Source organism: Sinocyclocheilus grahami, unplaced genomic scaffold (assembly GCF_001515645.1).
Source record: "Sinocyclocheilus grahami isolate Dianchi unplaced genomic scaffold, SAMN03320097.WGS_v1.1 scaffold5.1, whole genome shotgun sequence".
Classification (NCBI taxonomy): domain Eukaryota; kingdom Metazoa; phylum Chordata; class Actinopteri; order Cypriniformes; family Cyprinidae; genus Sinocyclocheilus; species Sinocyclocheilus grahami.
Window position 1 is genome coordinate 2391601 of NW_015505184.1, and position 25007 is coordinate 2416607.

At 38.2% G+C, this 25007-nt stretch overlaps 1 protein-coding gene across 5 annotated transcripts in view; it reads right to left on the reverse strand.

The window, feature by feature from the left end:
- Positions 1-3643: 3643 nt before the first annotated feature.
- The window catches only part of kiaa1217 (KIAA1217 ortholog), a 62885-nt gene continuing 41521 nt past the window's right edge, over positions 3644-25007 (reverse strand). For 2 of the 5 annotated variants that reach the window (XM_016271054.1, XM_016271086.1), the window contains 17 exons: positions 24178-24271; positions 17301-18091; positions 16751-16852; positions 16577-16617; positions 16283-16422; positions 15048-15223; positions 13139-13275; positions 12813-12960; positions 12299-12731; positions 11443-11656; positions 10191-10438; positions 9712-9855; positions 8706-8822; positions 7575-7652; positions 5717-7447; positions 5134-5259; positions 3644-4531 (listed from right to left, as the gene is read on the reverse strand). In XM_016271054.1, the coding sequence (XP_016126540.1) occupies positions 4022-4531; positions 5134-5259; positions 5717-7447; positions 7575-7652; positions 8706-8822; positions 9712-9855; positions 10191-10438; positions 11443-11656; positions 12299-12731; positions 12813-12960; positions 13139-13275; positions 15048-15223; positions 16283-16422; positions 16577-16617; positions 16751-16852; positions 17301-18091; positions 24178-24271 (5230 nt within the window). In that variant the 3' untranslated portion in view covers positions 3644-4021. The remainder of the gene's footprint in view (positions 4532-5133; positions 5260-5716; positions 7448-7574; positions 7653-8705; positions 8823-9711; positions 9856-10190; positions 10439-11442; positions 11657-12298; positions 12732-12812; positions 12961-13138; positions 13276-15047; positions 15224-16282; positions 16423-16576; positions 16618-16750; positions 16853-17300; positions 18092-24177; positions 24272-25007) is intronic. The other 3 variants (XM_016271063.1, XM_016271078.1, XM_016271071.1) reach the window with 3 other exon arrangements.

Here is a 25007-nt window from a genome sequence, read left to right on the forward strand (position 1 = left end):
GAGGCACAATAAATAAGGTTACAAGGAAATTGTAAGCAAACAGCAGTAGCTTGAATAGCTATCGCAGCCTTCATAATTTCCTCTCCAATTGACACTCGTTAATTGCGATGAATTAAAAATGCAAATTAGTGACCAGATCTTTGATTAACTTACACAAGTTCCTTGTTGGTTTGTTAATGTCCTCAAAGATTTATGATGTTGATGCTCTTGTACCATAAAACATCAGGAGACACAATAATTAATCTTAAATGCTAAAAGGACTTGTTTTAATTACTCTTGTTCTCCTCTCTATAGCATTGTAGCATTTGGACTCCTCACTTCTTAATGGTAAATGTATTATAATATACAAATTACATGCTAATTAGATGGTGTAAAGCTTAGGGATTCAATCATTCTAAGAATTTGCATATGAACTAATTATCTTTCATTAAAGCTAGCTAATTACAAATTTGAGGAGGACCTGGAAACGGAAAAAGCAGCATTCCTTTGTCCAGACAGTGTTTTCATCTCTAATTAGACGTTGGATTTTTTTATCCCTATACATTTGGAAAAATTTATAAAATCTGAAAACTAATTTATATAAATAATTTTTTTCATTTATTAGAAATGCCCTGAGTCTCATGGTGCTTAGTATGTGAATGGCAACAATAAAACTAGTGCTTTAAGCAGACGATCGACTGCACCATGTGTCTGAACAGGTACACTAAATTAATTTTTTAAGACTGAATTGAACTTGGCATTAAAAGTAATGCATATCTAAGCGCCGAGGAGAAGTCCAAATTAATAGATGTGCCAATCATTTGTCTCAGAGGAGTTTTGCTGTCCACATAATAGATATGACTCTTAAATCAATCAGGTATTAATTGCTTTCATGTCTCATATAATGAAATGACTGCTAAGGGGCATAGGCACAGTTCTAAAATGGCTTTTGAAACCCATTTTTAAAGACTTGTGTTTAAGATCCCCACTTCAGTTTATCTGATATCTCAATATAGCCGTTCTTAAATTGTTACTTAAAGGTCTGTAACAGTAATGGGCTACTCTGGCAGCATCACATCCAAAGTATATTATAGTAAGGCATATTACTTCAAGTGGTAAAAAAAAATTATTGTCAGCTGCTGGGATTTTGTACAGGTCAGTATTTTTTTTACTGAGTCAATATTTTTTCCAAAGTCCACCTATGCCAAAAAAAGCAAGATTACAACAAATACGAAATGAGCAATTAATAAATATTAAAAGGTTCTTCCAATTGAGCTTTAGATTATTACAGCATGTCTCTTTTCTGCAAGTCAGTGCTGCCCTCTGCAGTTGAATACTGAAGTGATAGAAACTGGAAGTGCTGTCATCAGTTTTCAAATGGTTTAATCAGGCCTTGAAACGGGTTAAACTGATTTATGTTTGCTAGAGAGACAGGTGTGATGTTTTAACATTTGCTTTGAATCCTGTTCTGCATCCTTGCTTAAAATATGTATTTGGCAGACATTTCACACATTCACATACATTTAAATAAAAACACAAAAAAAATTAATTACGATACACTGGAAGCCCTTTATTTGATAAACATCTCCGGCGAGCATTTTCTTCCAAACACTTTTTTTGTACAATTTATACAGTATTACAAAATCAGAGGTAATATTTACAGCATTTACCTTTGCAGTATCCATGGTTAAATATCTGAAAAGCATGCATAGGATTTAAATTTGGCATTTTAAAATATTATTTTCATAGCCAATCTTTTTGAGAATAATATTTAGCAATTTAGCATGTAAATCACTATATTGTTTGGCATTTGACATGAGCTACTTGAAGGAGAACAAGAATAAAGAAACACAAAACTAGGCTACTGAACCACTACGGTGGTTGCACATCATCCACTCACACTACTCTATATACACCTTTGTTTTAAAATGAAAAACACAACTTTGGTTTTATGGCAAAACACTACAAACTGCATATTGTTAAAACTGGCAGTGCACTAGAGGCAAAAAAAAACAACAATTCAGATTAAATTTGGTTAAATCCTTTTCAAACTGTCAAATCAATCACCTCACACCTGTTAAAGCATTTCTGATATATACAGAGCTGGGCTCCAAAAGTCTGAAACATCTGGTGGAACTGCATTTTTAATATTTAGTACACCATATTTTACATAAAATTATAATAATTAAAGTTTGTCTAAAACCTGATAATCATGTTCTCTAGCATGATTTGCTATGATCAATAGAGCACCTTGTGCTTCAACAGAAGCATGAACATCTGATAATGTGTACAAAGTTACAAATTTGCTTTGTTGACCCAGTCATTTGCTTCTAATGACCCAGAAGAATAGCAGAATCCTACTTTTTTTTTGTAAAAACCCTTAAAGGAGTCATATGATGCGATTTCAACTTTTCCTTTCTCTTTGGAGTGTTACAAGCTCTTGGTTCATAAAGAAGATCTGTAAAGTTGCAAAGACTAAAGTCTCAAATCCAAAGAGATATTTTTTATAAAAGTTAAGAGTCAACCACGCCTTCCTAAAACGGCTCGTTCTAACACGCCCCCACATGTCTATGTCACGATGTGGGAATATTTGCATAACGCCACCCAAATGTTCACGCAAAGAAAGAAGGTGTAACTTTTATTCTCGCTGTAGTATTGTTGTTGCCGCCGCCGCCATGTCGTGAAGACGCTGTGTGTTTCGTTGTGAAAGCGAAACTACTTTGTTTGGCCTTCCAAAAGAGGACGATATCTGCTTCGTCATGCCTAGAGCTGATCCGTGCTGGTCGCTGAGGAAATACATCACCTTCGCGCTGTGGATCGCCGGATCGGCTTTCACCGTGGACGAAGCGGAATCTAGCCCGGGGTCGTCACATGTGGTTGCCGCAAGCACGCCGGCCGTTCCTCAATCAAGTCCGCCGGCCTCCGCTCACTCAAGCCCGCTGTGTGTTTCATTGAGAAAGCGAAAATACTTTGTTTGGCCTTCCAAAAGAGGACACGACTAGAAATTAGTGGTTAAGTTGTATTTACAACACTGTTCCAGAACAGTTCAACCCAAATATTCAGATGCGTGCAGCGCATTTTATGGAGGACTGTTTCCTGATCCTGGGAGAGTAGACTACAATGCCGGCTGTTCTGACTCACAGACTGTAAGTACGTTTTCATATTTAAAGAATTTGCCACTGATGATTCAAACGTGAGTTTTGAGCAGTGTAGGGTAACACTTGTTGTTTGTCATTTCTCTGATCACAAATGCAGACATGGTTTTATGTTTACGCGGCGCGATGCAACACGTAAAAACACAGTACAAGTCATTATAATCCATAATTATGTCCCCACTGGATGCAACAAATGGCTCGTTTATAATGGGTTTTAATGTTTTTGTCTCGTTGCGCCGGGACACGGCATCACAGTATGGAAAGGGGCGTAACATTTCCGTCACACGCTTGAGGTATTCGGCCAATCACAATGCACTGGATAGCTGGCCAATCACAGCACACCTCGCTTTTCAGACCGATGAGCTTTGTAAAAAATCGACGCGTTTCAGAAAGGCGGGGCATAGAGGAGAAACAATAATGTACAGTAGGAAAATGTGGAAAATAATGTGTTCATTTAACCTTAAACCACATAAACACATTTCATAACACCAAATACACAAAATAATGTTCTTTTTAGCAACATCATATGATCCCTTTAAGAAAATCCTAAAACAAAACAAAAAAAGATTTTATCAAGGTTCTATGAAGGTTTTGTTTTCATCACTACAGTCTTTTGGATCCCACTAATATACGGCTAAATGCATATTATACATAGTTCATGTAAGTAAACAAACGCACTTCTATAAAATAAAAAGCCAACACTGTCAAGCTTAATCCCTCACATATACCAAAACAAAATCCAAAATATGCGGCTCTGAACCACTTGTGGATTTCAGTGGAAGTGCACAAAGACAATAACACCACCCCAAATACACAGCATAACTAAATCATTATTTCTGTTACACCTTAAATACCACCAGACTGAGCAAAAGAGAGAAATGGACAGCTCATGCCATGTTCCCAGTAAAAGATGCTGGTGTGATAGTGGCTTGGCCACTGCTGGCCTTCAGAGACATGCGGCTGCTGAAGCTGGGCATGTGTACAGCTCCACCTCCCCGGCACATGGCAGTGGGAGACAGGAGGGATGGAGAGGAAGGGGATGAAGAAGAGGAAGTAGAGGTCGGAGAGACAGAGGAGGAGGAGGAAGAGTATGAGCTAGAGGATGAGTAGGAATAGGAGCAGGACTGGCCTTTTTGAGTCTGCGGAGGGAGGGTTAGGTTTTGACCTTCAGGCCGCTGAGAGGGCGAGACGGGTCTACAGCTAGGCCAGCTCAGGCTGAGACATGGGATAGAGGACTTAGAAGAAGAGGAAGAGGTTTGGTTAGTAAGCCTAGAACGAGCAGCACGGGTTGAGCTACACTTCCATGAGCTAGGTATAAAAGCTGGGATCTTAGAAGCAGGCAAAGCAAGGAAAGCATGTTTACTATTCCCACCAGCTTTCATAGCACTCCCGTTAGCCTGTGAACAAAGATGCCGGAAGACATGGAAAGTCAAGTAGGATGATAACACATATACATGAAAATATAGAGCTCTATATGCCATAAAAATATTCTACAGTACAACACCAACAAAAATATTACTCTTGTAACAAAAGGTATAATTTTGTTTTTTTTCTCTCACAGTCAATTTCACACATTAAGCAGTAAAGAGAGAAGGAATAAAAGGAGGAATTTGGGCACCAGGTTCTTCAAAATATCTTCATAATCCAAAGAAGTGGAAAAATAAACCAGCACTCCCCAACTAAAACAGTAGTTCCTAGTGTTTGCTCTTACGATTGACTGTTGGATAACAACAATCATGCAGTTTTCCTGTATAGCTCAATTGGTAGAGCATAGTGCTAACAACAGCAAGGTCGCAGGTTCGATTCCCAGGGAGCGCAAGGGTTGGTAAAAAAAAAAAAAAAAAGACGCATATCTTGAAAGTGTCTATGTGTAAATGATAAACATGCACAAGGAGTTGGTTGCGATGAATTGTAGGGGAAGAAAGATCATCATATCATCATACTCAAAGACTTTTCCCATCTGTCTTCATGCCTTAACACTGCCCTACAGTAAAACTACCTGACGGAATTGCCTCTGGGAGTCCTGGAGCTTTTGAGGTTTTCCGGGTTTTTCCACACTCCCTGCTGGCTGCTGGCGAGACTTGGGTGAGGAAATCCGACTCGAAGCAGACGAGTCACCAGAGTTCTGCAAAGATCAATAAGGAAACAATGTCAGCAAAGGATCGAGGCGCTTGACAAGTACACGACAGAATGAGGAAAAAGCTTTTAAAGATTTCTCATTTGTAGACATGATTGGGAAGAGAAAGATACAGGCAGCATGCTCAAGTGTACCACCAATATCCCAACCACAGTACATGCACTTTATTAATCCCAAAATAGATCAGAGCGAGACGCTCAGAGAGAAAAACGGTTTGTGGATTCAACCTCATTGAAAGTCGGAATAGTGAAAGTAGACAGTGGTTTAAAAGAGAAAAACACCAAGTCCATAATCATGTCCACTGAAATCACACAGAGCCCCCAAAACAGAGTGTTCCCAAGTGCGTTCACCCGAAGACACCTATGAAACACATTCAAAGTTGATTTAAGTCATTGGTTAGAAAGTCAGGCCACCAGCAGAAGGGTGCAAAGGAGTTGAGAAAGACCTGTTTACTGCTGGAGGAACTGGAGGAAGTGGACGTGCTTGAGGAGGATCGAGACTGTGTTTTGGATCTCTTTTGCAGAGATGACTTGTGGGGTTTGGGCTTCAGAGGTGCTGGCTTTTTTGTGGGACTGCCCTCCTCCGGTTCTGCATCACTGGCCATTCTCTTCGCTTTTGATTCCTCCTTGCGGGAGACTTCAGAAACCAACGTAGGCCCAATATCACTTATGGTGTTTTCTAACTGCTTTATGGTCTGCTCAAGGCTGTCTAATGTTTGATAAGTAGTCTTACGGAGTTCCTCAGTTCTGTCTTTGGTGCTCTGTGATGTGGTGGTCTGGTTTTGCGACAAAGATCTAGGGCTGGTAGAACCAGAGTCTGCGTGGGACTTGATCTCAAACCTTTTAGCTTCTTTGAGCTCCGTCACGGTTCCATCTGGTTCCTCTTCATCCTCGTAGACAACTACCTGCAGTGTCTTTTTGCCAGTTTTTGTCCCCGTACGAAGAGCCTGACCAATAGCTGCAAGCTGCTTCTTTGGGAACTTAAATTTGAATTTCTTTTTCGCATCTTTAGGAGATTCTGTCTTGTCTCCTTCTTCAACGGTAAGAGCAGGACTCTCAAAGGAACTCTGCTGTTGTAGAGGCACTGGAACACTACTACTTCTCTGACTGTTTACACTATTCTCAGTTCTGCACTGATCTAGATTACTTCTAGGTGTTATCTGACCGACCTGACTGTTTGAGTTGGCTTCCACTTCCTCCTCGTTCTCTTCATCTATCCTCTCCTCCGATAGCACCCTCTCCAGCTCTTCTTCACACTCAAAGACGGTGGACAGTCGCTTGTAGGCCTGACAGATATCCATAGGCTCGTCAAAAATGATGATAACCGGCTTCTTGTCAAATCCAGAGTCCTCGGGGGCAGATAGGGTTGGTTCTGAGCCCACTTTAAGAGTTTGGACATCTGTGCCTTTACTGTTTACCAGCTGTTGGTACTCTCCAGTTGATAGAGCCTGTACCTTGGTTTTAGTGATCCTGAAGGCAATGTTATTTGGTGGAGGAGGACCTTCTTCTCCTGGGAGGTCTGGACTTAGACTGGCCTCCTCAGTGTATCTGGCCTGATCTTCAGATGATCTCTTTGTTACATTCTGCTCATTGTCATGGTTATTCGGTTGTGTTGAAAATGAGGCTTCAGTGTTGGGCTGATGGACTGGTGAGTGAACCTGAAGTTCAGCACTTTGTAGACACTTGCTAACAAGTGTAACTTGAACAGTGGTTGTGCGATGCCCATGCTTTATTGACTTATCCAGAACAGGTGCATCAGAGGATGTACGCAGTATCTGCTGCTCTAACTTCTCCTCAACAGGTGAAACTTTCTCTGAAGGGGTGGGAACCACCTGCTTTAGGGACTTCAGCACTGATTCAGTCTTGAACTCTTTGGGATTAATGAGCGATGCCCCTTTTTCAGCTTCTGTGCTGTTCCTTAAAGAGTTAAATGGGCCAGATGGCACTTCATGAATATTATTTAGCTTGCTTTGGACCTCCTTGACTGATTGGCTTGTCTGAAGTGAAATTACAGATAAGTCATTTGATTTTAACCATTTTTGCTGCTGGGAAAGGTCAGAAGCATTCTCAGGTGCAACCTTTGAAGGAGAAAAAGTTGCTTCCTTGGGTTCCTTTAGGTCATCTGGCCTAGAGGTGCTCTGCCTTGATGTTTTTGTTCCAGTGATATAATACATGACCTGACAAAGAAATCAAGAATTCTTTGGACTTCAAACAACATATTAAAGTCAAAGTGAATACAATGTGTATACATGCTCTTAAATCACACATAAAACTAATGGAAACAGTAAAACAAATGATATTTACCCCAGGTGAACCAGGTGTTGCACTATATTCCCTACTTTCAGATAGTGCTCCTTCTTCAGATAGGTGAGAGGTGGTCTGCTAAGACAGTTTGTTAGCACAGAGACCTTTATTTACATTCTCAAATTAATATATCCAGCTAGTCGGTACAATGCAGAGCGAAACATTACAAAGGAGATCAATGGCGCCATCTAGAGTTTAGTTTCGCTTTCATCCTTAGTTTACTAAGGACTGCTATATGTTGTCAAGCATTGCTTCAAAATAATGTATTTATGGTGAGGGAGCAGTGAAACTGTATGCATAGCATTTTCCATGCAAAGATGTTTGATGGTGATAGAGTTTGCTGGAAAACACATGCTTCATTTTTTTGGTTTATTTTTAAACATAATATTTTAATGGAGAAAGTGACTTGTATCTAGTCTTTGTATAGACACTCAAGAATATAGAAATATCATTCCTGTTTTGAAAACCCTGGCACTGTTGGTCTGTAGGACTAAAAATATTATAAATACTAAAGTTAAACACAAATATATACATTTATTGCACATTAAAACATGCATAGAGATGAAAATATTATATATCCCTTATATGTTTGTAGAGCCCAAAACATCACTTTAAAAAAAAAATATATATATTTAATAAAAAAGTATTAAATATTATTTTTTAAAATATTATTAATATTACAAACATGTATTTTTTTTATAAAATATTTTACATATTTTAGTTATATTTACAAAGCAATAATATTATATCTTTATATCTCTTTATGGTGGACATTCTGGTCCTTTTTCAAAGTGAACTCTGAATGCTAAAAAAGGAAAAGGTCAGAAGTCAGAGCGCTGAATGGCCTTTCCAACACTCCAGTCACTCTGACCCAGCCCATCTTCTACAGCTGTATCTATTAGCATTCAGCAGGAGAGTGTGAGTGACAGACCAGTGTTAGACACATTCAAACGTATTACGCCCTCTCTTGATGAGGGGCTACTGTCAGGCATTGACGTGCATCAGTATGTCAGTACATCAGTATGGGTGATGCGTATTAGTGTCAGTAGAGCGGGAGGTTATGGGACTTGACTGCTCATGTGAGCAGTTGTTAAACTGCGACAGGGAGTTAGCACACATCACGTCCGTTACCTTTGTGTGGTAAGACAGGGAAAGCCCAGGCTCCATCTCAATGTCTGAGGGCTTACGGGATGTGAGATCAACAATATATCTGGGCTGTAAATCTTTTTTTGTGCACTTCTGAAACACCTGAAGAGGGGTAAGGGTATGGGCATTAGGTGCTGCGGCTGTGTATAGGTGAGCTTTCTGTCCTGTGGTTGTGCAATTTTGAGATGTCAAACAGAAATGAACTGAACTGTTTTTTTCTCAGAACTCATTTCACTTTTCATTTTTACAATCTAATAATAAAGTAATTTTACATATACTTTATTTCATTATAAGCCTATATACACATATTCATTCAGGTATATTCATTCATGTAAATGTATAATCATTCATTCATTTATAACCACTATTCAATAATGCTGTTGCACAACAAATGCATAATCCTATTTACACTACTTAGTCTTTTTTAACTTTTTGAGTAATTTATTATATATATTATTATGGATTTTATCTCTTTGATTATATTTTTGTAGAGCATTTTATTTCATTTTTTTTCGTTTTATTTTATTTAGTTTCTTATTGGTTTAAAAGACTTGTATTTTTTGAGCTATTTTTCTTTAAAATAAATTGCACCTGGTTTCCTTTAATATTTTGTTAGCTAATACAATGACATTCATACATTTTTCAGTGTGACGTTTACAAACACTTTCTGAGGCCACTCTACGCTGTTGATTTATTACTTTTATTCCTAATAAAAATAAAATCGAATTCATGATGACACAGATTTATAGTAAATCCTACCCATTCTCAACAATAGAGGGCAGCACAAGTCAAACTTCTGAGAGTGCCCTCATTTTGATGCTTCCATGTAAATGTTGACACTGGTGTGGCTGTTTGAAGTTTGTAGGGGCTCAATATTTGTCCCTTAACACCCCTGACATGTCTCAGACGTCCTGTGTGTTTGTAAAAGAACAAGTGTGTGTTTATGTCTTTGTGTGAGTGTCTCCTGTGAGGACGATGGTGGTTTGCTCACCTGTAGCTCAGCCATGATCTTATCTCCTTCATCCTCTTCATCTTGTAAGGTGGAGGTGTTGACAGGAGGAGGGGTGCGGGGCTTGGGCTTGACCTCTGGGGGCACACGCAAGGGTTTGGGCTTCGGGGCCTCCTCTTCACCCTCCTATAGCCAAAACAACCAGCCGAGTGTGACCGACCCTCACCCTCCATTATGTCTTTCAAATCAACAAAAGCAGCAGAATCTCTACCGTGACTTCCCGTCATTATTATTCACAAAAACAAGGACACAATATGAAGCGCACGGCACACCCAGGCAAAATATAGCACAATGAAATTTCTACACGTAGTAGGTACACTGTATGATAGATGTATTGTTTTCAAATAATAGTAATGACAATTGTCATGTTGTCTGGGAATGCGGCTCAGCAAGGCCTAAGTCACATGAATAATGGTGTGTGATCTTAATTAGAAGAAGCTGAAAAAGCACGACTCAAGCACCTGTGCGCTGGTGGACTCTTTCCGGGTGGAGTAGATCACCTCTCCTGAACGTCCAGTGGTGAGTCCAGTTCCAGAGGGGTAGAATCTGCGTGGAGGGGGAGGGGGAGGCGATTTGCTGGCCGTTTCAGGGTTGGGCTGTACTCTGTCAACACTGGCCCTGTGGGGCTTCTCTATGGTCGGCTTCTGTGGCCTCTCCAAACTGGTCTGGACTGGTTTATCTGCTTTGGGTCCATCCTGTGGTGCGGCTTCTGTTTGAAGTTAGATAAAGAGTGCCTCGATATTAAATCCTCCAGAGGTTAGATCTGAACCAACTAATCTGGGATTATTAATAAAACAACAACAAGGCATACTGTAATATAAAAAAAAAAACGTGATCAAACCAGCATGCAGAAAAAACATAAAACAGGAAATGATAGAAAGAACCCCTGCAGCCTTTAATGACTGTGTCAAGGCTTCTAAAATATTAAATAATTTCATATAATAAAAATATCATAATAGTTCAGGTTGTAATGTAGTATGACCCCAAAACTTAAAAATATTTAACTTAAAAAGCGTATTTATTTTTGCAAAGCATGAGTTTTTTTTTTACTTTTACAGGTATGCGAACTCATCAGGGGTGAAAAAGCTGACAAAGACATGACCCCGCATCCCAGTGGCTTTCTTTTACTCGGTCTCAAGGCCACATTCACCCTGTTGTTGTTGGTTTTTTGGTACCCATTCAGTGTGACTATACAATAATATTACATTATAAAAATTAAATAAACCAATAAAGAAATATATTACTATAACATTAATAGAATTCCGTTTTAAAATAAAAAAGTCCAGTATTTAATAATAATAATATACATTTATTTTACAGAACAACAGTAAAAACAATGCTAATAATATTAATGGCTGTTTTAACTCTCAAATGTTAAACCATAGAGCTATTATTTTTGCAGAAACACAACACGAACCACACAAAAAACATATTTTGAATTCAAAGCTGTGATTTTTGCTTAAGTTTCAAATTTCATTAAATTCATTCAAAAGTCATTACATTTAAACTTTTCTTGAGCAAGATTTGTTTAAAAACAATAAAAACAAACAAAAAAACATATGAAACCAACTTGAATACAAAGAACACATCTCTGTGCTTTTTATCGTGGACACTCTTATATGTCATTCACCCAGATCCCCATTTAGTGTTATATATGTCCTAAAATCTGAATGAATTGTTTATATGCAGGTTCATATGAGTGGACAGACATACCAGGGTGTGGAGACACAGGAAGTGGAGAGTCCACCTCATCTGGCAAGATGCTGGGTGGTTGGGAGGGGGCACTGTCCACCTGTTTGCTCACTTCCAGGTCAGGTATGGCCTTCATAAGGCTGGCCTGAGTCTGCTGAAGGATCCTTTCCATGACCTTTTCCGCTTGTAGTCCAGTAGAGTGAAACTTGTCCTCCTCTACTGCCTGTTTTGAAACCTGTGAAGAACCAGACAGAAGTTAGTTTGTTGGAAACAATTACTGGGTCACATTTACTATTGTTCAGCAAGTAATTTCAATAGGAATCGGCACAATTGGGGAGTTTCGTGTGAGGGCGAAAAAGTTCTTCATGCAGATTTTGCTACTTTTCAGAATAGTCACTTGATGCTAACCAACAGAAAGCTATATTGTTTAAAAGTGAGTTTTGTGTGAAAGAAAACTGAACTTTTCTTGTCAGCAAAATGTGCTAATTTAAGTATATTTAAGAGAAAATGTATCTATCTTTGTCAGCTAAATTTTGCTAATATAGTCTATATATTAATATTTAGTAATAGCGTATTTAGAGGAAGTTCCTTGGACTCTTAAAAATAAAGATTCCAAAAAGGGGATATTTGCAGTGATGCCATAGAAGAACCATTTTTGATATTCAGTGAACAGTTCTTAAAAGAACCATTTTTCGAACCTTTTGTGTAATGGAAAGGTTTCATGAATGTTCTTCATGGAACCATCCATGCCAATAAATAACATTTATTTTTAAGAGTGTGCAGATAAACAGAGAGTTACAGAAATAAGACATCCTTGTGTTGATGCCAATCCATGAATCTTAATCAATCAAAAGTGAAAGTCACAGTTGAACCACACCTCTTCAGGCATGGGCCTGCTTGTGTTGACAGAGATCTCCTCTGGTGAGGAGGATTCAGTCGTGCTGATGGCAGCGGTTGCTGGCACAGCTTCCCGGCCCTGCGGAGCTGCTCTCTTTTGCAGGGCAGGGCTGTTTTCTCTGCTCCTGGGACTGACCTTCGCCACAGTGGGGGAGTCCCTGCCATGGGTGGGTGTGAGCGGGGGACTAGGGTGGTGTGTGCTGATGGGAGCCGTCTGAATGTGGTGCACAGTGACTGGAGAAGAGGGCACGGGCTCCGAGCAGCTGACTTTGGCAGGTGATCTTGGTTGTGGGGTGGGGGACTCACAAACAGGTTTTGGAGATCTGTACTCTTTCACAAAGGAAACTGAATCAGCTGGTAACGCCTTCACTTGGACTGGGTCAGAAGTATGGTTGTGGCTTTCAGTGGCGTATCTACAACAAACAGAAACCCTAACAATGAACCTGCCAAAGCTTGAAAGGAATTTAATATTTCAAATGGTACATGAGTTTTACCTTCTCAGTCCACTGAGAGTGTCAGTCAGAGCTTTGACTCTCTTTAGCATGCTGTCCATTTTGTGAGGCTCCTCCTTAAGGAAGCGCACCGCCTCCACCTCCACCCTCAACACGGCACGCATTTTCATCTGCAGGGCTGGGAAATCTCCTGAAAAGACATTCATTATTATACAAGAGAAAGATCTACACTTAATACCTTGCTGAATAAAAGTATCTTTCAAAAAAAAAAGAAAAAAACTAACCCTAAACTTTTGAATGGTAGTGTGTATAATAATTAATAAATGATTATATAAGTCCACAGGGAGGATAAATACAAATGCAATCACCTTTGAGTGTAGCCAAAGCTTCTCCTACTTTCCGTAAGTTGACCGCCCCTTCCTCCACATCCTTCAGAGTGACTGGTCGATTGCTCATGGCACAGGTGGATTCTTTCTTGAGCATCTCCACATAGTTTTCCAGCTCTCTGTGACATTGTTACAAGGATGTGTCATTTATTGTCACTTTAATGCTATATAACAAGTATTTTTCTTTGCTTTTTTTACTAAAGCTGCATTTACTCTACAAAACCTGTTTAACGTGATTTAGTCTTGTTTGTTGACTGACAGTTCACATACAGAGAAGTTTGGCTGTGTAAGCAAATTTGGCAACAAAAGTCTGCCCTCAGCCAAATACTTTCAGAAGATCATCATAACCTATGTCTTTCTCAGATTTTCTGACTTCATTCGTCTTGAAATGGTTACGATGTGTGAATTGTTGAAGCTGGTCATCATGAGTAGTACCTGCATATAACAGGCTTTAGCAGGGCCAGCCATGCAGGAATCTGCAAGCCAGTACACATGCTCTGAGATCATCCCTGTGGGAAATGGTTTGTGTTTTGTGTAATTTACCTGAGGGGTGTCTTAAGGGTTTTCCCATGCATAATGTCAAGTCCTGCTTTTTGTTATCATTCTCACCATAGCATAATCTAACGCAAGGCAGTAACTACATTTCTGGGTTGTTATTATTTCTTTGAACTGATATCTGTTGGTCACTGGAATAAAATGCTTCGTATATTTAATGCAGTGTAATTTTAGTATTATTTATTTACTAATACAGTATTTTTTTTTTTTAGCTTTAATTTTAATAAGTGTTAGTAATTTTGTTGTGTGCCTGTCATTATTATAATTATTTAAATATTTATATTTAGCTTTCATCTATTATTTAATTTCAGTTGGGTGCTAAAGCAACATTCTTAATTTTCATTCAAGTTTTTTAGTTAACCTTTTTTTCAGTTAACATATATGCTTTTAATAGGATAAGATTGCTGGTAATCAAACAGTTGGTGGTTGCCATTGACTTCCATAGTCAAAAAAATACTATGGAAGTCAATGGCAACCACCAACTGTTTGATTACCAGCAATCTTCAAAATATCTTCTTTTGTGTTCAACATAAGAAAGCAACTCATACAGGTTTGGAACGACATGAGGGTGAGTAAATGAGGACAGAATTTTCTACTATCCCTTAGTACTAGAACTTAGAACTATCCCTTTAAGTGATTTTCTTGCTTTTTTTCTAGTGATACTTTATAGCGTTTTAGTTTTCGTTAACAACTGAATAGCAACACTGGTTTCATTCACATTGTGACTAAACACAGATTAATTTCTGAAGCAATCTGACTTATATTTCCCCTTCAGGATAGCACACATTCATCGTGACAGGAAACACGTAGAACCTTTCACAAGCCTTATTCTTTTGAGACAGGTTGGGACAGTGGATTATTCACTGCGTTGTTTCATGCAATCGCACACATCTCCACCCAATGAAGGTATGACTAGTTTTACTTAATCGAGGTTTACATCAGCAAATGGGTTTTAGAAAAATACTCAATATAGCACTAACAATGTAAAAATCCCCTCTGTTCACATCTATTAAAAACCTACACTGAACTTTGTTTATTAAAGTGTGCATTCAGCATTGACTGGAGACATGGTATTATAATTAATTAGTACAGGGGATCAGGGAGAATTCAGCTTTGATTAGACGTGAGCACTTAATCAGCATCAAATCTGGCTCGTTTGCAGCAGCTAATCAGTGCACTGATTTTCCCCTCTAGATCGCAGCATTTGTTCTGTTCGTCTACAGCTGTCTCTCACATTCTACAGATGACCAGTTCATATGAATTCTTCATGGGTAATTAACAGGGTCTTAACAGGATCAGGAGTCACATAAAAAATTATGTTGTCCTATTGTCTTACCCGAGCTGTACGAGAACCCTCTCCTCCATGCCCAGATATCCGTGTCTGTCTTCTTCCACCTGGACTCGTTGTCTTCGAACGGGGTCCTCAAGGTGCAGCACAATGTCTGAAAACCTCTCCGAGATCTCCTGCTCTGCCTGTCGCAGCATCTGCCTCATGACATCCTGGTTTTGCAGCTGTATATGCAAGGCAAAACTCTATCAGCACACTTGTTTTCTGACCAACTGTTCATTATAACTCATGTGTATATTATAACGCTACATCACATTACTATAATTATATATTATGTGTTTGTGTGTTTATATACTACCATTCAAATGTTTGGGTAAGAGTTTTTAATGTTTTTTTTTTTTAAATCTCTTATGTGCAACAATTCTGTATTTATTTGATAAAAAAATACTGTAAAGAGTAATACTGTGAAGTATAATTATAATATAAAATAACTGTTTCCTATTTTAATACATTTTAAAATGTATATAAGTTGCTATAAGTTTGATTGCATCATATAATAATTGCTGTTAATAGTGTTCATCGTCTGTTTGATTACGTCTTTAATTGATTTTTCTGTACATTTCTGCCATATGTACATTAACTGACAGTCACCACTGATAAGCTACCACTAAATATTGTAGAAACTTAATTTGCTGTAAAGTTGCTTTGCAACGATTTGCATTGTGAAAAGCGCTATACAAATAAACTTGAATTAAATTAAAATGTAATCTATTCCTGTGATGACAAAGCTGAATTTCGAGTCTTACTCCTGTCTTCAGTGTCACATGATCCTTAAAAAATCATTCTAATTTGCTGATTTGGTGCTCAAGAAACATTTTTCATTATTAGCAATGTTTAGTATTATCAGTGAAAACAGCGACTATTCTTTTCGGGGGTTTTTGATGAATAGAAAATTCAAAAGAACAGTATTTACTTGAAACTGAATTTTTAGTAATAAAAAATTACTTTACTTTGATCAATTTAATGGATCGTTGATCCTTTTTCTTTTCTTCTTCTTTATAAATCTTACTGACCCCAAACTTTTGAATAGTAGTGTATTATTTAGAAATGAAATATGTGAAGCTGGTTGCTTCACTACTAAATTATTGCATAACTACTGCAAAATACTGTTTTGATCGATGGCATTAATAATATTATAACACATTATAATATTGTAGGACAAGCATTTAAAAAGATCAGATGTCCTGGACAGAACCTCATTTCAATTTGAATTTCACATGTACCTGCATCTGTTTGAGTTGATGGAGCTGCAGTCTGAGGTCAGAGACGTTTCTCCCGAAGGTGGAGAGGATTGAGCATATAGCAGGGTTTCTGACAGGAGGCTGAACCTGTGCTGAAACACTGTCTGTCTGCACAACTGGGTCTTTAGTTACAAAAACACCAATTTATGAAGTTATTGCTCTGGTAACAACACAAATATGATTAAATTAAGATTAAATTCAGATCCATGATTCACAGGAGCAAGAAGGAATGATAAAGGAAGCATCATTATAATCAATAACTGAACGTTTACTGACCACCATTCTGTGCCAAAGACTCCATCTTTACCGGTTTCTCACTATAGAGAAAGACAAAACAGTAAGTCTTCATTTTAAAGTTTTCATTATACTGTTTTTATCTTCACATTATAATAATACAATTTAGATTCATGCTATTTATGAATCACATTAAATGTTTCTGTGAACATCCACCTGGAAGTCTCTTTGGCACTTGTATTTGGCCCTTTCATAAGAGCGTGTTGAACGAGTCCAGTAAGACTGGCTATCTGCTGCTCCATTGCCTTTATTCTTTTACTGCAAAACAAAGGTCACATGACTCACTTCAACAAAGAAAGAATTCCATAAATGATCACATACTATTCAACTGTGGATCTAAGGAGTATCAAACAATGCTAAAGGGGGGACCAGCAAATGATATTGCCTTACTCTGTTCCTGAGGGCAAAACTGTGATGTACTTTGATATTCAAGGCATGGCAGTATATATATAAATTTTGGCCTTTGCCCAGAGGAACTCTTGCCTTTTTCTCAGTTACACAACATGACTATTCTGTTATTTTCCCCATCAGCCCTTGATTACTCATGCTCTATTTGAACAAATAACAACATCAGTAGTATTATCACCGTATCCTTGTTTTAATATAATAGAAAAGAATAGAATATACACATGAGCACCATGTGTCTGAAACACATTTTGTGTTATCTCACAACACAATAAGCTGCAGGGAATTTAAAAAGTCTCACCTCTGAGGATCTCCGGCTGCCACGTGTCCTTGAAATGGCCTCTCTCCGTGACTGGGCTGAAGGTCGGCGAAAACAGGGGAGGCCACATTGCCTTTCACCCTGGTCGCCACCTCCACGGCCCCATTACTGTCCTTGCGGAAAGATCTATGCACAGGTGATGCTCTTTCCGCTGCCACACCTTGTGAGGGCATGTGGGAGTTCTGGCCTGGGAGCATGTCACTCATTCTGACCTCATTGACCCTGTGAGGAGAAGCAGGCGGTGTTTTGGAGCCCATGGAGGCGAGCTGACTCTCACTGTACTTGCGAGATTTCTGTCTGTAGAGGGAGTGCTGCAGATCCTGGCCATCTGCGTACGCACTGACAGACTTGACGGAGGAGCGGTGCTGGATGTACGCCGCCCCATCCGGGACGTCTCCAGTATGGCTGCCTTGTGATGAGGAGACGCTGAGCCTGGCTTCAGGTGAACCGTACGCTTCTGAATACAAAGGAGCGCTCTTGCTGCACAGATCCTCATCCGGTTTCACGTCCCGTCGCTCCAGGATGGCACTGGAGCAGGGGGTGATAGAGCGACTTGGGGGTGCGTTGGACATACGGTCCCTGGGTAAGGTGGCACCACCAGGCATGGCAACAGAGAGGCTGAAAGGGATCCTAGAAGGAGAGGAGGGCATGGAGCGAGGTGTAGGAGGAGACATAGAGCCCTGGACTGAATGTATGGGACTGTGAGGCAGAGTGTGCACTGGGCTTTGGCCTCCCGGCAGCTGTCTGCCACTGTAGAGCCTCTCTCTTGTGATCTAGGGATATAACGAAAAAGCATATCAGAGAGAATTTGGGTAAAAAAAAAGGTGGTAAAACTTTACTTAAAGCTTTTGTGTATAATGCATTATAAAGGGTTATTAAATGCATTATAATACATTATAAATATTCATAACGTGCGTTGTAATACAGTACATTACATCTTGTAATCAATAATCATAACCGAATTTAAAATGCATTGTGTAACAATGAATTGATAAGTATTATAATGCATAATTAATGCATTAAAACTAGTTTTATAATGCAATATAAATAAATGCTTTAAGTAATATGTTACGAAACGGTTTTCGGAGGTTATGTAACATTTGTAACAAGGAAAAAGTGTAAAATAATGGTTATCGACTGGTTTGCTACATCAAGTGGCAACCAGAAAGTACCAATAAAAATGTCCTTAAAATCAAACAATAAAATTTATTATTATTTAATACTAAAATAAATATAAATTTCACAATTATTTATTCATTTGTGTTTTTAATTCCTTTTTAACATGTATAGTGATGCACCAAATGTTTTTTTTTTTTTACTAAAACCAAAATAAAAGTTTTCATTTAGCTGAAAATTTAAATTAAATTTGAGCAGTTGGGTAACTGATGTTCAGGGTGTCATTTTCTCAGTTGATAAATAAAACCATTCATGGGGATGTTCTTCGGCAATTAACCGTCTCTCGACATTTCAGCCAAACAGTTTTTATATATTGCTACTCTTGCATAATTTTTGGTCATGATAAAGTGCATTCACACTGCTGACATGTTTACCTGTTGGAGCTTATCCATGTTTTGTGCACAAAATAGACACTGACATGCTCAAAATGTCCTTGGAAAAGTGCTAATTAAATGTCAATTAAAAATTCTAATATTATCGTTTTCTGAAATGTTGATGCATGACTAATTTATTCACTGACTGCATAAAAGACATCAAGGTTGGCGCTTTTTTATCTTTTAATTTTATCTTAGATTTGTACTGTTGCTCATGGCTTTTGCTCCGTTTTTGGAATCAGTCTAGTTTGGCTAGTTTCAACCAAGTGACATATATCTGTGCCAGTTTAACTGTTCCCACAACCTTTGATGCCAGTAACAACTGTATAGAAAACATTTTCCCCTCCCTTTTAAAAAGCTGATAAGCTATGCATTTTGCTAGTACACACATAATGTGCAAGATTATATGGTTAATTGCATTCTATTATTTAGTTTGCAGTGTTTTGTTGTTTCCTCTGGCTGTCCATGACCATGTTATTCAGAACGCCATTCACCAGTTAAAAACTGCTGGTAAACAACTCTCAAAGAAAGTCAATGGATATGAAAAGGACCTTTGAATTTAATGAAAGGAGCTTTTTATTACATATTTGTCACCAAAATGATTAATCTTAGAAGTTTTCAAAGCAGGAAACTAAAAACAAAAATTGTATTGTATGACTGTGCTGATATGATTTGTTTAGACAAGTGCACAGATATGAACAAAAGATGGAACCAGTGCAAAAGCACAGACAATAGCCCTGCCCAGACCTGTCTTTGTACAGAGCTCATGCTTAAGAGTGCAGTAATAAAGCCCACAGACAGAGCGTGCGTGCATGTGAATTATCCGCCATTCACAGCACCAACACCCTCTGCATTGACCTAAAGATGAACAACAAACCAACAAAACAAGGTTCTCCAAACCTGTTCTTATAACCTCAGGTCTAGTTTCAGACCACATTAATAAGACGAACCAAGAAAATTATAATTGCTCTTAATGTATCTGGTTGATGACTTGGCTGAATGCTTATATCCTGAAAACTGTATCAAATGAATGACAAGACAATACAAGCTGCTTCAATAAAATGCCTAAGAGTTAAGTCTGTCTGTCATTGCTTCTTAAAGATTTCTTTTAAGAAGTTTGCTGTTAGAAATAGACCAAGTTCTCCCGAAGAACAACCCAAACTGAGTCAGGCATGTTTAAACAGGTGCAGCCATCGTTTCATTATTGTATTATCTAAGCTCAAAATAGGTGTCTTCTTTCAATGGGTACATAACGACCTCCATAAAACTAGCTTAATATTTGTCATGCGACCACAAGAAACCAAATGTACTACAAACATGCATGTTTAAACGCAAAAGTCTAGGACCTTTAATTTGCCACAAGTCAGAAGTGATGCAAAGCACCTGGGAAAGCGAATTCACAGAGCACCACTGTACATGGGTCTATAAATTATGTGTATGAAGGACAAGCTTCAACTTTCAAAAGATTTACAGCGTTGATAAACAGCTAAAATGAAAGGCCAATATATCATCAGGCCCAAACATTAGAGAAAATGGGTCCATTTGTGCAATCCTTCAAAATAAGTGCATTACATCAACAAACGTGTCTGTGCGTGTTTGCTTTCTCAAACTCTCAGAGGACTTGTTTTACACATCCATTTGTTTTTCTAGTTCCTATCATCCCACTAATCTAAAATTTGGTTTAGGTGGGAAAAGGGTTTCCAAATACCACAACACGTGGGCAGAGCGCAGTGTTTTTGCACAGACCATTGTCCCATGAACTCAAATTGACACATGCAAACACACTAAAAGAGGAATGGCAGGTTGACGATTCCAGCTGTGAAGGACAGAAAAATGGAATATGTGTATAGGCACTTCCTTCTGTGAATGAGTTGGTCAACTTGTCAGTGATTAGTGAGGTTGACTAGTTTAGATGTTTTTTAGTTTTAATATATTTAGTGGCGGTGCATGAAACCCCAGACTACTTTTTCTGAGATTTTAGCAGAGGTGTTTGTGTTGCACATCATAGAAGACAATGTTAGCATCCAATAATTTTAACTATTGGAGAAAAGTGGTTAATTTTAAGCTTTTTTGCGCTATTTTCATCTTCCGGGTTTAAAATCTACATCGTGTTGACATCACAATTTGTGACGAGGCAAAGGACTATAGTACATCGATGACACGTCGGTGTATATTCAATTATTCATGAGACTGCGTGTTCTTATCCTATGAGAAGACGCTTCGCTCAATTATTCACAACAGCATGTCAAAAGGCTTATATAATCGCCGCAGATTAAGCCTTAAAAATTATCAGAGGGGCAACAGCACGTTGATGTATATGTTTTCGATACAGAGTGCAAATGGCTGTGCATTTATTTGTGTTTTGAACTCGATGGGAGTGAAATGAAACTGTCTGAACCCGAAGCTGTGTGTGTTGTTGGTCTCCCCTCTTCCCCCTCCACTCACAGCGCACCACGCCCACTTTTTTTTAGCATTTTTTAAAACTGTGGTGAGAACTAACCAGTGCTGAAACAGGGGGTTTCATGACCCTTTAAAGGGACTAAATTTGGAAATCCATCATTTTGCAGATTTTGTTTTAGCTTTAGTGTGCAAGCTGTAACTGTCATAATGCTAAAACCCTCTGTGAAATAGGTTTATAAATTCATCCCCTTTAAACTATTGCTGCTCCAGCCAACAGTGCATTATAAAACAAATTCATTAAATGTAATGCATTTCTATTCAATTTCAAATCACCTTCCGTGAACAATGTTCCTGTTATTATGCCTCGGGGTTCCACACTTTTGGACGCTAAACTCTCAAAGAGATTGAATAATGTAGAGCTAAATAAATGTGCTACAGAACTTTTAATGACATTTTAAAGATTTCAGCAATTTTCCACCCCTTAAAAATCTAAATTTTTAAAATGCCCTGATATTTCCATGTTTTTCATGAATGTGGTAACCCTGTATAAACAACTATGAAAGTTATGGTTATTTTGCCCTTTTTTTGTAGAATATCTATCCATCTACTTTAGTATTATTTATATACTATTTATAGTGTTAAATAATATTTTGAAATAGCTTTTATTTTCATATTTTCAGCTTTAATTTTAAAGTTAAATTAAATATAAAATTTCCCATTATATATTTTTTTAGCTTTTAATATTTCTACTTAGATTTTATTTATAACAGATCTAGTAAGTTTAAAGTAATTTTAGTACTTTATGCATTTTAAGTCAGTTATTAGGCAGCTAGGCAACATTTTTTCATTTTCATTTTCATTTCAAGTTTAAATTTAAAAAGTTTATTAACATTTTTGTCTAATATGTATATTTTATTTCAGCTTTATTTCAATTAATGACCATTTCTGTAACAATAACAATACGGATATTAATAATCCTACTTAAAAAAAAATGCTTGACTGGAGTCAGGTGGAGATAACCCTGAGCCAGCCAAATTACAGAGGGCTTACTAGTGGACTAGTTGTTCAGACCAACTGCTGATTAGTCAATTTTGCAAATATGCAGTTTTGCCTAGTCTAGACTCATTCTTCTGAACAAACTATGCTCAAGAAAATATTCCAAAAAAATCCAGGTAATTGCACTGGGTTTGAAGTGGGTCTGTTCTATTGATATAGCTGTGTATTCTGTTTTTCGCACTAGATGTTGTTATTGAGAACACATAAGCACAACGCAAGCAGCCTGCTGTTTAGCTAGGCTTATGTGTGTGGTGTGGTGGTGCAGACAGGAGCTGGTCCCTTCTGCACTCTCATTAGAGCTGAGAACTACAAGGTCATACGCATCCGCTGCCGTGCTCTCTTGAGAGCTTGACCTCAGTCCGTCTCCACACCCGGCCCAGGAATTTCAGCCCTGGCTTAGAATTATCCTTTTCCCAATCCTCCATGGCCCGCTGAACTCAAGATATGGATGAGATAGCTGCAGACAGTGCAGTCTTCTCCAGAAGTGCTTATAATTAGATAAAGCAAATTACACCACAGCAGAACAGCTCCTAAATGTGCAACACATCCTGTTAGAGACAGGATGCGATGAGTAAATTTCTGGCCTGAAATGAATATTTTTAAATTTTTTGTATGTACTATTATTATGCATTTCAAAACTGCATCTAGTAGCTACAGTGATATTAAACATGAATAACATTATCCTACTGTACATTTGTAGGTCAATATCATACATTTACATGCATGGATTCATGGAAAGCAGATGGGTTTGATTAGAGTTCTGCACTCTCATTAGAGCTGAGAACTACAAGGTCATACGCATCCGCTGCCGTGCTCTCTTGAGAGCTTGACCTCAGTCCGTCTCCACACCCGGCCCAGGAATTTCAGCCCTGGCTTAGAATTATCCTTTTCCCAATCCTCCATGGCCCGCTGAACTCAAGATATGGATGAGATAGCTGGAGACAGTGCAGTCTTCTCCAGAAGTGCTTATAATTAGATAAAGCAAATTACACCACAGCAGAACAGCTCCTAAATGTGCAACACATCCTGTTAGAGACAGGATGCGATGAGTAAATTTCTGGCCTGAAATGAATATTTTTAAATTTTTTGTATGTACTATTATTATGCATTTCAAAACTGCATCTAGTAGCTACAGTGATATTAAACATGAATAACATTATCCTACTGTACATTTGTAGGTCAATATCATACATTTACATGCATGGATTCATGGAAAGCAGATGGGTTTGATTAGAGTTCAAATCAATTCAAATCAAATTCCATTTGTTGCATAATGAGATAAGGAACAGGCATTGTTTGGCTTTTTAAAATGTATTTAAAGCTTCATTGGTCTCCAGAGACACTGTCATAATTCTGCATTATCTACATTCCTGAATGAATGAATGAATGAATGATGCATTTATATAGCGCTTTATTGTGTATTGTTGTACACCCAAAGCGCTTTACAATCATGTGGGGGGGGGTCGCTCCTCAACCACCACCTGATGACAAACAAATCACTTTAACGCAGCGTGGCGAATACTATTGTGCCTTTGACATACAGTAAAGGTCTCAGCAGAGCTGACCTGTTTTGCTAAAGGTGATCGCCCATTATAATTGCGCAACAGTGGGTAGACCAATCAGTGGGGCCCCTGCCAAAATGGATGGGTGTGGCAAGTATTTACTTCAAATTCTGAGCTCTAAAGAAAAGATGCAGAGCCTTAACCGTCAGGGTCCTGCCACCTGTCAACACCAGCTGCAAATAGTGTTGAAAAGCAAAAGAGCTTTTTCGGTTAATGATTTTTGAGTTGAACATGAAGAGTTATAATAATGGGACAGTTCAGTGGTACTGCGGTCACACTCTTGTCACTCACCCTAATTTCTCCATTATTGGCTCTTGCGTTGTGATTGAAGGCCTGGGCTGGGTCTTTGTGATACACTTTCAGACAAGAGTGTGATGTGATGTTCCTGCAAAGAAAACATATTTTTATATATGTATTCTGCTGCTTAATATTTTTGTGATTTTTTTGATGAATAGTAAATTCAGAAGAACAGCATTTAAGTGAAATACAATTGTTGGCGCATTTAAATATTCATTGTCACTTCTGATAAATGTAATCAATCCCTGCAAAATAAAATGGTTAATTTCTTTCAAAAAATTAAATAAAATATTTATATATTGACCCCAAACATTTGAATGTTGGTGTATATAATTTTTCTTGATGTGAAGTCCAAAATGTTGTAGTGTAAATAACACTTGAAAATTCAAGTTCAATGAGGCTGAAAAGAGCGTTACTACAATGAGCTGCAGCTCACAGCGACACAAAGGTTAGAAGCGTGTCAACACAAGCTTCTTCCTCATAACTATAACGCTTGTTAAAAAACCAAGCCCATCCTGTGCCGAATAACACAAACACACACACACACACACACACACACACACACACAAACACACACACACACAGAAAAACAGATTGATCATGCTCTCTTTCTATTCCTGCTAGGAAGCCGCAGGCCAACGAAGAGTAGGGTGTGGAAAAGGGAGTCACCCAACAGTTTGAACGCACTTAAAATCAAGCACTGCCTGCAATTTTCTGTACTTAAATCCAAGCACACAGTAAAAGAGAAAGGCTGTGATATTTTTGCAACTTTAGATAGTCTGTAATGTTGCTGTTTGAGCATAAAAAAGATCTGCAAAATTACA